The 13,208-nt window shown below is 48.2% G+C and overlaps 1 protein-coding gene across 1 annotated transcript; it reads right to left on the bottom strand.

Moving 5' to 3' along the window:
- Nucleotides 1-1,569: 1,569 nt before the first annotated feature.
- LOC115503701 (paired immunoglobulin-like type 2 receptor beta) lies at nt 1,570-12,958 on the bottom strand. Its single transcript, XM_030300018.1, has 4 exons — nt 12,685-12,958; nt 11,973-12,362; nt 5,845-6,006; nt 1,570-1,911 (listed from the first exon to the last, which is right to left on the bottom strand). The coding sequence occupies exons 1-4, from the start codon at nt 12,737-12,739 to the stop codon at nt 1,907-1,909; spliced, it is 612 nt and encodes a 203-aa protein (XP_030155878.1). The 5' UTR covers nt 12,740-12,958; the 3' UTR covers nt 1,570-1,906.
- Between the last annotated feature and the right edge of the window lie 250 nt (nt 12,959-13,208).

Genomic DNA, 13,208 nt, shown 5'->3' with positions numbered 1-13,208 from the left:
AGGACTGCCTGCTTCCTTCCAGACTCCTCTTCTCCTTCTCTCCTGCAGGCCTTTGATCCTGCTCTATTCCTGCTGGCCTCCCTCTGTTCTGTACCATCCATCGATCCAGGCTCAACTCAGCTCATCTACAGAAAAACCTCCCCTGATTTTTCCAGCTCTTCTTTAAACTCTTGCAGTGCATTCTCTGTATTATTCACTTAACATTAGATATACCCAGTGTTGATAATTTTCTCTGGAAATGTCCTCTCCTCATTGTGCCCTTTGAGAGCAGAAACTAAGGAAAAAACAAAAAAACTTCTCTGAATGCTCCAGAGCTTGTGTTATGTCTACAAATGCCATGTAATAGACACATGCTATTTTTCTCAGCTCTGACTCCTTGCCCAGGACTTCAGGGTCTGTCTCTGCCCATTCTCTGGAGAAGTTCCAGTATCCTGTGCACTCTGCGAACAAAGGGGTGCCACTCAGAGCCCTCCTGTTCACCTCTTCCTATATGAAGCTCCAGGTGTCTTGCCAGAGGGCTTTGGGGCCGGGATCCCAGGGTGGTATGGGAGTTGATGGATCAAAGCTGTAGGAGGGAGAAAAACAGAACAAACTAAATAACGGGAAGCTCCCCAAAGCAAGGCTGCAGGAACCAGCCTGTCTGAGGACAAATAAGCCAGGATGCAGCCAAAGGGCCTGCCCCCACCAGCCCATCTTGGGGTCTGTCCCATGGTGGGGAAAGAAGGCTCAAAGTGTTCTCAGGAGGCTGGAAGTGTCCCCCATGACGATGAAGCCTCCAGTGACCTGGACCTGGAGCAACTCCTGGAAGATGTTGGAGAAGACCCGGAGCAGCTGGAGGAGCCACAGTGTGGAGATGACCCTGGGGAGTTCACCACGACCTTCTTTGAGGAATAGCTGTGTGCTCCTGCCTCACCCGCTTCCACAGGAGCAGCAGAGAGAGCCCCTCAGAGGGTCCCTGAGAAGCTACTAAGTGTGGGGTTTGTTCCTCGGCTACAGGCCAATTGGCTAAAGTCACGGCTCTGCAGTTTATGTGTTAATAAAACAGGTTACCGGCTTAAGTGGTTCCATTCGTCTCTAACCACATGCTTCCCTTGGCTTCTCTCCCCGCCCCCCGGTCCCTGTGGCATGTCCCTGTTTCTGGTGGGAGGCCGGCACAGTACAGGGATCTGGGAAGGCAGTGAGACCCAAGTCCTGGGAGGAGGCCGTCGAGAAGGGCAGGTCTGGGTTCAGACCTGGCTCAGCCACTTACTAGGTGTGTGGCCTTGAGAAAAGCACTAACCATTCTGGGTCTTCTCTTCACGCCTCCGGTGAGTGCATCCAGGACTGTATAAGGTTGCTGGTGATGCTTACATGAGTGATGCACTTAACGCGGTACATGTTATGGTAGCAGAAGTAGAATGGTTAGATAAGGGGGCAGAGTCTGGGCTCTGGGCTGGCTGCCAGTGTTTGGTGTCCCCCACCTGGCCTGAAGGCAGTCACTGAACACCAGCCCTGGAGGAGGGATCTTGGGTGTGAGCTACTTTTACAGCTCATTTTTGGCGAGAAGGAAAAGACAGAAGATGCCATCAGTTTCTCCTTAGGTGCCTTCAGGCAAATTCTACTAGTACTTTTATTTTTGTGGGCAAGGGCTGGGCAGTTGAAGAGGGAATGGAAGCAGATGGCTCTGTTTCTCTCTGGTCCTTGGTGGCCTTCCACACCCACTGGCTTTTGTCTGTGTCTGGCCAGGGTTATTACTAGAAGCTGTGACCTTCTGTGCAGCTTAGTCTCAGGGAGTCCCCATTCAGTCCTGCTCACTGGGCCTTTCCGATAGAGTACAAGGTCTCCTGCGGGCTCTCCTTGGGAGGGGTGCAGGGAGGAGCTGGAGAGGGTGAAGGAGGCATAGAGGATGCTGCTGTCATCCTGCACTTCATCCTGGGGGAGAAAGAAGGAAAAGGCAGTAGACAGCGGAAGGGGAGTGGCGGCTGTTTCCCCTCCCTCCCTCCCCCTGCCGAACCTCAGGGCTGGAATCTGTGTCTGCGCTGCAGCCAGTTTCTCTCCACCCTCTGCCACTGAAACCTCTGCTGTCCCCCTGCCACCATCTCCCCTCCTGTCCTTCTGAGTCTGTCTACAGCGCTTCCCAAGGATCAGCCCCTGGTTCACAGACATCCCCTCCACCACCCAACACTATCCTGGGAGGTCCCATCATCAACAGGGACAGCCTTCTGAACACATGGGACTCCTATGTCCCCCCAACTCTAGTGACCTCCACTCCACTCAGCCATACCCTGGACTCCTTTTTATCCCTGGGATTGAGAACTCTGAAATATTCAGTGCCAGCATCATTTTTATGCTACAACTTTCTTTCCTTCCAGCTCTCTTTTATCATCAGCCTGTTTGGTATATCTGTGTTTTGACCCCCTGAACTCTTGTCCCTTAATAATCCACTTTCTTTTGGGCTGTCCAAGCTCCCTGATGATCCTCTACTCTCTACTCCTGCCCTTTCACTAGCTCCTTGACCGCCTGTGTTCCTCTGTCCTTATGCCACACTTAGCTGACACAGCTCTAATTCTGGATGTGGCTGATGGTAGAGAATGCTATTAGCTTACCTAATATCCACTCATTTCTTCTTACTCAGCTACAGAACCTTGATTTTATTTGGGGTGGCAGTGTGCTGCCCTACTGACAGATGTGGGACATAGTACATCCTAGCCAGTAAGATTCAAGGGGAAGTTGTGGGTAGGGTTTTCAGGAAGACTCTTTAAAATGAGGACAGACAGCTGTGGCATAGTCTTTTTTTTTTTTTTCCTTTCTTCCTTCCTCCTGTTTCCTGTCTGGATTCAGAAATAATGGCTGGAGTCTGAGCAGCCATCTTGGATCATGAGGCAACCTTCAGGATAAAAGCCAGTAGCCGTTAACAGTGAGCAGGAAGATAGAAGTCTGAGTGCCTAAGGACAGTGTCCTCTGCTATCTGCTTCCTCATCCTTTTATATGAGGGAAAACAATAAACTCAGTCTTATTTAAGCCCTGTTACTTTTGGTCTCTGGTGCCAGCAGGTGAACGTAACTCCTAATGAACAAGTCCCAGAGGGTTCTAACCTGCATGAGGAAAAACATGAGGCGATGCCTTTACAGAGTTTATGGCTTCTCATCTGAGTTGAATCCTTAAATACTGTCTTCTATATCCTCAGTGACTATGTCATGTTTTTCTTCATCTCCAACCCTCATCCTCACTCTAGAGACAACCACTGTGATTTTTCCTCTGCAGAATTAAAAACAATTTGTATATATTTGAGTTTATCAATATTTTTATTCATGGCTCTTAGGTTTTATGTTATATTTAGGGAGATCACCTCTACTCCATGGTTGTAAAATAGTCTCACGTGCTTTATTCTGATGCTAGGGTTCTTCCCCTCCCCCCCATGCCATCCACCCCCCATTTAACTCTTTGATTGATCTCCATGGAATTTATTTTGGTGCAAATTATGAGATAACATTTTCTCACATGGCTGCTCAATTGTTCCCTCACCATGTATTGAATTACTCATCTTTCCCCATTGATTAGAAATGCCAGTTTTTAACTTACTAAATTCCTGAATATATTTTGACCTATTTGTCCTGCCTATATTTGGGCTTTTCTCTTTTAATACATTGGTTTATCTGTATATGAATATGACAACATCGAATCATTTTAATTATTGCAGCTTAATAATTACAAGTGCTAGTGCTCACATAGTCCTTATTCTGTGCCAAGATCTGTTCTCAATGAATTACATTTAATTGTCATGACAACCCCCAGGGTGAGTACTATTATTATTCTCATTTTACTGATGAGTAAGTTGAGGCACAGAGTAATACAACCATTGCACTAGAGTTTCCCCAGCCAGGACTTGAGTGCAGGCAGTCTAGATTCTATGCTGCTCACCTCTGTGCTTTAATATCTGATAGGACTAATCTCCTCTCACTGAAATCTTTCTCTAGAGGAATTTCAAATCAGTATTGGAGGGTATTGGGGTGTAAATAATTAATGCCTCTAGCCCTGTCCTCTTTTTTTTTAATTAAAAGTTTTTTTATTTTAGGGGTGGGAGGGGCAGAGGGAGAGAGAGAGAAAGAGAGAGAGAAAGAGAGAGAGAGAGAGAGAGAGAGAGAGAGAGAGAGAGAGAGAATCTTAAGCAGCCTCCATGCTCAGTGCAGAACCCAACACAGGGCTTGAACCCACAACCCCGAGACCATGACCTAAGCTGAAACCAAGAGTGGGACGATCAGCTGATTGAGCCACCCAGGTACCCCTAGCCCTGTCCTTTTAGGTGTAAATGCATACACTCAAATTTCTGATGAACATCTCTGCTCAGATGCCACACAGGTATGTCTAACATGTCTCAAGCTAAAGAAGCACTGTTCTCCCCACAACATGGTCTTTGAACTCCTGTGTTCTCTAATTTGCTTGGTGGTTTCACCCAAGTTCTTCCCACTCCCTTGCCCCTACACCAGCCTGATCACCAAGTCTTACTGGTTTTCTCTCTTGAACTCTTCCAGGGTCTGGCTCTATCCCTCCACCCACACTGCCACTGCATTAGATTGGCTTGGCCCACCTCTGGCACCTCTACCCCATACTTATGTATCTGCATGGTGAACTGTTTCATGTTGCCTCTGGGAGCAGAGGCTCTTGGGTGTGATTTACGAGGTTCTCTTCTCCCATCTCCAGCCTCCTCCACAGCACGGAACTGCTTAGAGTTCCCCCACTGCTTTCCCGTACCTGCGTGGACAGTGATGTCTTCACCACCCTCACCACTTGCCTGGCTAATTCTCTTATACTCTTTGAGACTTATTGTTTTTGTTTTTGTTTTTGTTTTTTTTGTTTTTTTTTTCAACGTTTATTTATTTTTGGGACAGAGAGAGACAGAGCATGAACGGGGGAGGGGCAGAGAGAGAGGGAGACACAGAACCGGAAACAGGCTCCAGGCTCTGAGCCATCAGCCCAGAGCCCGACGCGGGGCTCGAACCCACGGACCGCGAGATCGTGACCTGGCTGAAGTCGGACGTTTAACCGACTGCGCCACCCAGGCGCCCCTCTTTGAGACTTTTTGTAGTGTCACTTCCTATGGGAAGCTCTCTGTGATTCCCCTCCAACGTCCTAGACTACCACAGTTCTTTCCAAATGAGGTAGTCACCCCCTTTCCTCTCCCTCTTCCACTGAGTTCCTTGAAAGCAGGACCTACCCTTTATTTACATTTGTGTCTCCAATTGTAAGCCAGACCCTGGGGGTGCCTGGGTGGCTCAGTTGGTTAAGCATCTGACTTTGGCTCAGGTTATGATCTCATGGTTTGTGAGTTCAAGCCCTGCATCGGCCTCTGTGCTGACAGCTTGGAGCCTGGAGCCTGCTTTGGATTCTGTGTCTCCCTCTCTCTCTGCCCCTTCCCCACTTGTGCTGTTTCTCTCTCAAAATTAAATGAGTATTAAAAAAAATTATAAGCCAGACCCTGGAAGATAGGCCTTCAACCAACGCTTGCTGAGCTGAACCAACTTCCTTTCCCTTCTGCTTTCTTCTTACTCTTCCCAAGGCTGACCCTCCCTTCCCCACGAACCAAAAGGTAAGAATTGATGGGAAATGATTAAGTTAAGAGACAAAAACTATAAAATGATCAGATTTGTGGGGAGGGATTGGTCTGGAGCAGTGGTTCTCAAACTGGATCACACATGGACACCACTTCATAAGACCTTGAGAAATGCAGATTCCCAAACCCAGACCTAGACATCTGCAGGGATCTGCATTTTCTAACCTGCACCTGCGGTCATTCTGAGGCGCGTGGGTTCTGAGAATCACTCCAGTTGGGAAGGTTGGTGGGGAGCATGGCCCAGAAAAACTTACCTTTGCTTCTCTTCCACCAGAGGTAGACAACCAGTCCCAAAATTGCAGTTTTGAACACAGCAATGGGCAGTGCGACCTTGACCATGGTTTCCATATTCATGTCCCTTGTGGTGGTGGTGACAGTGGTGGTAGGGCCCTTGGTGATTGTGGTCATCTGGGCAGCTAAGAAGACATGAGAATTTAGCAGATTCCCCCTCAGAGGCCTGGAGGTATCTGGATGAAACTTAAATCTTGTTCCCTAGTGTGGGGAATATTGGGGGTGGGGAGCAACTCTCTGAAGCTCTCACACAGGATGGGGGTGATGAATCCACATCACTCAGTTTAAATCCTGACTCTACCTCTGATCAGTGGTGTGACCTCAGAACCTCATTTCATCCCTGACAAACAGGGATCACTAAATCCACAGGAACAAAAAATACTTTTTATTGTAAAATATACATAACAAGACTTACCATTTTAGCCATATGTAAGTGTACACTTAAGGGGCATTAAATTTCTTCATGTTCTTGTACAACTATCACTGCTATCCTTCTCCAGAAGTTTTTAATTTTCCCAAAATGAAACTCTGTGTATCCGTTAGACACTCCTTACCCCCTGGCCCCACCACTGGCATCCACTGTTCTGTAGATGCTGCTTTTAGACAACAGGCTTGATAAATGGAAACCGATCAAGGCAAAATGACCCACATGGACTCCCTGGCTGAATCCAGACAGACCCATCAGGTGACCTCAAAACATCCATAGGCCCTAACTGACCAATGGGCTACATACAACCAGGCACAATGACCAAAAAAAGGGAAAATTCCATGTATCATCACACCTCCTCACCTTCCCCGCTTTTAAAACAGCTCCTACCTGTTGCCTTGCTGCAGACAACTTTTCTTCTTCTATCTTGCCTACTGCTCCCTTTCACTGTAGTCAATAAAACTTCTGTCACCTTTGTTCTGCCTTGGGTGAATCCTTTCACTTGCCTGGGCCACATACTTCCACTGATCACCCCCCCCCCCACATTTGGGAGCCCCCATCTGATCGAAGAGACACCATGTTTTAGTCTGTCTATGATTTTGACTGCTCTAGGGACCGACCTCTTACAAGTGAAATCAAACAGTATTTGTCCTTTTTCAGGATTGTTCTAATCAATGAGAAAACATCTGTAAAGCACCTCTAATTTATATTGGAATGTATTAAAATTTTTTTTAACGGTTTATTTATTTTTGAGGGAGAGAGAGAGAGACAGAGTACGAGCAGGGGAGGGTCAGAGAGAGGGAAAAACAGAATCCAAGGAAGTCTCCAGGCTCTGAGCTGTCAGCACAGAGCCCGACACGGGGCTGAAACTCACGAGCCATGAAATCATGACCTGCGCCAAAGTCAGACACTTAAGCGACTGAGCCACCCAGGCGCTCCTGGAATGTATTTTTAAGGCTAAATTAATATTTAAGACTTACAAACAGATTGTACCTTCTTTTAACGGACCATTAAAAAATTGATCAAATCCAAAGGAAAAAAATCCCATTTGAATAAAATCTTCAGGTTAGTGTGGACCAAATTCACTATTCACTCTTATTAGAAATGAAGAGTAAAAGGCTAAAATACCATTCCTCAGTTGAGAATTTAAAAATTTAAAAATTTCTTAATCAGGGGTGCCTGGGTGGCTCAGTTGGTTAAGCGTCTGACTTCAGCTCAGGTCATGATCTCACGGTTCGTGGGTTCGAGCCCGGCATTGGGCTTTGTGCTGACAGCTCAGAGCCTGGAGCCTGCTTCGGATTCTGTGTCTCCCTCTCCCTCTGTCCCTCCCCCACTCATTCTCTCTCTCTCTCTCTCTCTCTCAAAAATAAACATTAAAAAAATTAAAAATTACTTAATCAAAGAAACATATAGAAGATAACATAATTACTTAATCAAAGAAACGGCCATGCTAGATAATATAAAAACAATATTAATGCATATAAACACTAAAGCTACACTCAAAGTTAAATTTATAGCATTAAATACTTCCGTTATTTTATTAAAAAAAATTTTTTTTTAACATTTTATTTATTTTTGAGACAGAGAGAGACAGAGCATGAACGGGGGAGGGGCAGAGAGAGAGGGAGACACAGAATCGGAAGCAGGCTCCAGGCTCCGAGCCATCAGCCCAGAGCCCGACGCGAGGCTCAGACTCACGGACCGCAAGATCGTGACCTGAGCCGAAGTCTGACGCTCAACCGACTGCGCCACCCAGGCGCCCCTTCCGTTATTTTAAATATGGAGACATTTTTTAAATGAATGAAATAGGGGCGCCTGGGTGGCGCAGTCGGTTAAGCGTCCGACTTCAGCCAGGTCACGATCTCGCGGTCCGTGAGTTCGAGCCCCGCGTCAGGCTCTGGGCTGATGGCTCAGAGCCTGGAGCCTGTTTCCGATTCTGTGTCTCCCTCTCTCTCTGACCCTCCCCCGTTCATGCTCTGTCTCTCTCTGTCCCAAAAATAAAAATAAACGTTGAAAAAAAAATATTTTAAATGAATGAAATAGTTCCCAAAGAAAAAATACCAAAAACAGAGAGAAGCTTTCCTTCTCTGAGAAGGAAACAGAGGAAGAATGTAATGAGAAGCTATGTAGGAGTAAATTTATGGGAAACAGAACAGCATTAGGTGTAATAAATGTGGGCAGTGGTTATTTAGGGAAAAAACAAACAGGCAAACAGATGAAATTTTTCCAAACCTAACAACAAAAAAGTGTTGAAACTATGAGTTAGTGTATGCTCCACTATAGACTGATAAATCTAAAAACCTCTCGGAAGTGGATGATTTTATAAAACAAACAAAACATTTAAAAAATATGTTTAAGATGGGGGGGGTGCCTGGGTGACTTAGTTGGTTAAGCGTCTGACTTTGGCTCAGGTCATGATCTTGCGGTTTGTGAGTGTGAGTCCCATGTCGGGCTCTGTGCTGACAGCTCAGAGCCTGGAGCTGCTTCGGATCCTATATCTCCCTCTCTGTCTGCCCTCCCCTGCTCATGCTCTGTCTCTCAAAAATAAATAAATAAAATAAATAAATAAATGTTAAAAAGATATGTTTAAGAAATAGCATAAAAACTTTAACTCATGACTAGTCAGAGATGAAATTAAGAACACTATTAATTCCCTTTTATAAAGATTCTAAGCTCAGGAAGTTTTATGGGTAAACTCTTGGAAAAAGTCAAATAACAGATAATTCCTAAACAGAAGGTTTCAGAACACAGAGAAATAGAAAACTTTGAAACTCTTTTTAAAAATTTTTTAAATTAAAAAAAAATATTTTAAGTTTATTTATTTTGAGACAGACAAAGACAGAGTGAGTGGGGGAGGGGCAGAGGGAGAGGAAGAGAGAGAGAAAATCCCATGGAGGCTCCACACTGTCAGCACAGAGCCTGATGTGGGGCTTGAACTCAGGAAACCGTGAGATCATGACTTGAGCCGAAACCAAGAGTCAGATGCTTACCCCATTGAGCCACCCTGGCCCCCCACAAATTTTTTTATTTGAGAGAGAGAGAGAGAAAGAGAGAGAGAGAGAGAGAGAAACTCTTAAGCAGGTTCCACACTCAGCATGAAGCCTGATATGGGGCTCAACGCAGGGCTAGATCCCAAGACCCTGGGATCGTGACCTAAGTCCAAATCAAAATTTGGAAGCTCAACCAGCTGAGCCACCCTGGTGCCCCAAATTTTGCAATCCTATGTGACTTTGCAAATCTAAATCTTGTAATCTGAGAATGCTGAGGTTATTCTCAATAATTTTTTTTATTTATTTTTTTTTAACGTTTATTTATTTTTGAGACAGAGAGACAGAGCATGAATGGGGGAGGGGCAGAGAGAGAGGGAGACACAGAATCGGAAACAGGCTCCAGGCTCTGAGCCATCAGCCCAGAGCCCGACGCGGGGCTCGAACTCACAGACCGCGAGATCGTGACCTGAGCTGAAGCCGGCCGCTTAACCGACTGAGCCACCCAGGCGCCCCCAACCTAAATGTCTTTAAATAGGAAACTGAATAAGTACATTTTGATACATTACCGCAAGGGGACGCCCTGCAGCCTTTTTTAAAAAGGCATAACTGGGGGCATTGGGTGACTCAGTCACTTAAGCCTCACACTCTTAATTTCAGCTCAGGTCAGGATGTCATGGTCGGTCCTGAGATCAAGCGCCATGTCGGACTCCATCCTGAGTGTGGAACTTGCTCAGGGTTCTCTTTCTCCTTCTCTCTGCCCCTTCCCCACTCACACTCTTTATCTCAAAATAAATAAATAAACATTAAAAACACATTTCTTTTTATTACTTTCCTATATTTTTTAATATGAGCATGAATATCCAATTAATTGTATTAACTGAAAAATTAATTTATTGGGGTGCCTGGGTGGCTCAGTCGACTTTGGTTCAGGTCATGATCTCACGGTTCATGAGTTCGAGCCCCATATGAGGCTCTGTGCTGACAGCTCACAGCCTGCAGCCTGCTTCAGATTCTGTGTTTCCCTCTCTCTCTGCCCCTCCCCTGCTTACGCTCTCTCTCTCTCTCTCAAAACGAAATAAACATTAAAAAAAATTTTTTTTAAAGAAAAATTAATTTATTGATGAAAAATTCATAGTAAATGTGACCAAACTGAGAAATGAGGAAAGTTAGGAGGATCAGGGAAGGAGGACGAGGGGTCTGGGGAGAGGGAAACCTCTCAAAAAAGGCCATTTAAGGGAATATGGAGGAGGTGCCAGAAATAGAAATCCAACGCTGTCTTGCTAAATTCAGGTTGTGAGCCACTTTCTATTTGCTCTGAAACCAGCACGGTGGCCAGATGGGACAGTGGTTTACCAAGGGTGGGGGCATGGAGAGTGTCCTTCCTCCCAGGAGCAGTGATACGTTGTTAGAATTGTCAGTGCAAGTGATTATAAAGCGCAGACCTGGGGTTTTTAGTTTTTAAGGAATATTTCTACAGATAATATTCTACAGACAGTGCATCCCCTAGTGCCTGCTCCTGGGAAGGGCTCCCTCCCCAACTGCTCTGGAGACCGACAAACTAGGTTCAAGTTCCCAAGGCCTGCTGGGTAACATGGGAAGATCTGCTGCTGTAACACATCCTGTTCCTGGGTTAAAATAGGTGAAGACAACAATAGGATCAGGTCAGCTGTGAAGCTGCGCAGCTACTAGGTTAAGAGTGGAGGCTCTGGGGTGAAACGGGGTTCAAGTCCTGCCTGCGCCATGAGTGTGGCTCTGGGCAGGCGTTTAGGCTCTTTGAGCCTCAGTTTCCCTATCTGTAACAGGAAGATAAGAGCAGTGCCTACTGTTACTGTGGGGTCGCGGGGAAGGTTGTTAACCAGGGTGACGTACGCCTAGTTGTTCAACCTGACACAGTGCATGGTAAGCGGCAGCCGCCATATTTCTGCTGTAGATGGCATGTCTCAAAGGCCAGGATGGAGGAGCAAGATCGGAGTGGACAGTGGGGACGGTGCAGGCAGAGGTGGGGACCAGGGGTGGGGGGAGGCAAGGAGGGTAAAGAGGATGGAGGCAGGGGAAGAGGGGGATGGGAAAGGAGAGGAGGGAAGGGGCTGGGGCAGGGAGCATCGTGGGCCAGGTTCCGAGGAGCAGAGCAGGAGAAGGACGCAGGGGGGACTGGGAAAAGAGGTAATGGGGCGTGGCCAGGGGACAGGGGTCTTGGGTCATGATTGGGTACCTGCTGTGTGTGCTGGGTTGAGCCCGCGACTGTGGGGAGACACAAGACTGGGGGCTGGCAGGGGCTACTCACAGGGACACAGGACAAAGGGAACGCAGACCACGCCCTGAAGAAGTCAAGTCCACCTGGACAGCGTGGGGTGAGGGGAGGGAGGCAAGATTGGAGGCCCAGCTTGAAGCAAGAAGGGAGGATTCCTGGGCAGCCTGGAAGGTGCTGAGGCTGGGGGCGCGGGGTGGGGACTGGCTCCGGAGGGGGCAGTGAGGGGGATGGGCAAGGAAGGCAGCCCAGGTTTGGGGAGATCCAGGAGAAAGAGTAAAGTTGGCAGAGGCCTGGGGAGGGGAGAGGGGTGGGGAGAGGAGCTTGAGAGAAGGGGTAAGCAGGAAGATTGGGGCTTGGGCCAGGCCTGGGGGATGAGGGCACCATGCAGGGTGGGTGTGGTGGCTGCCGGGCAGCTGGACTCACCGTCGGTAATGGTGAGTTTGGTCCCTGGGATGGACTGCCACACCTGTTTGCCGTCTCTTAGCGTTTCCACTCGGACCTGGCAAAAGTACCTATTCTCATCTTCTTTCCGCAGGTTCCATATACACAGGGTGCCGGAGTTCTGACCCTCTCTCAAGTCCAGGGAGATCCGGTTCTTGTAATCCTTATGGATAAAACGCTGGGTACTGTTGTAGATGACCTCTCCATGGAAGTCTCTCCGTCTGACGGCTATACTCAGTCTGGGATCCTTGGCTAACTCCCAGCAGTGGAAGTAGGAGAAAGAGATGCAGGTGGAACCACCCTCGGGGGCTGAGAGAGACGCTGGTTGGTTGATCCCAAAGTCAGTGTTTGGATTGCATTCTTTTGAGCTGCCTGGAGCAGAGAGAGGAGAGACTTTGAGCCACTGGGAGAGATGAGGACGATAACCCCAGACCTTCTGGCACCCTCGCTCACAGAGCACACCAAGTGTGACAGATGGCAGGACTGGCCCTCTGGCCTGGGTGTCCCCCTTGCCGGGCTTGGGGTAGGGAGGAGGGTGAAGGGTTGGGGAGGACCTGGCACCATGGGACCAGCCCGCTGGAGCTGGGAGGCCTGGCCGGCTACCCCAGCAGACCCCTTCTCCAGCTGCCCAGCCACAGCCCTTCCTGGGGACTCCTGGCCCTCGGGGCAGAGCCAGGGTGTCCTGGACACTCACCAGCCTGCAGAGATGCCGGCAGCAGCAGCAGGGACAGCAGCAGGGACGGACCCATGGTCTCACTCTCCTCCCAGGAGAGGAGAAGCCAAGCAGCTCTGTCAAGGCCAGAGGGCAGGCCCTACAGAGGTGCCTCCTCGGGGAGTCCAGAGGAACGTGGAAAGCGTGGATCAGGTTCCTTCGGAAGAGCAAGGGAGGGTGAGCTTCCCCAAACTCGAGGGCCCCCGGAGTACCCAGCACTTCCTTTATCAATCTGGTTTCTTCTTTTTCTACATTGCAAAAGTGCCTCCTTTGTGGTCAGTGCACAGGAGCCGTGAGAAAGGCCCCCAACTTCTTTCTTCACATGGAGGGCCATGGTTCTGACCTTGGCCATCTGTGGCCTCTCCTCTTCCATCTCAGCTCCTGGCCACCTCTCCTCAGGAGTCAGTCTCTGTCTCTCCACCTCTCCTTCTCACTGGCTCTCTGGGCATCTCCTGGCTCTTGTCTGTCGTCCAGGTGAAGGGGCTGCAGCAGAACCAGCTTTGGCT

The sequence above is a fragment of the Lynx canadensis genome, chromosome E3 (genome assembly GCF_007474595.2).
Source record: "Lynx canadensis isolate LIC74 chromosome E3, mLynCan4.pri.v2, whole genome shotgun sequence".
NCBI lineage: Eukaryota > Metazoa > Chordata > Mammalia > Carnivora > Felidae > Lynx > Lynx canadensis.
The sequence above is the reverse complement of the archived record's forward strand: the minus strand, read 5'-3'. Positions and strand labels throughout refer to the sequence as shown.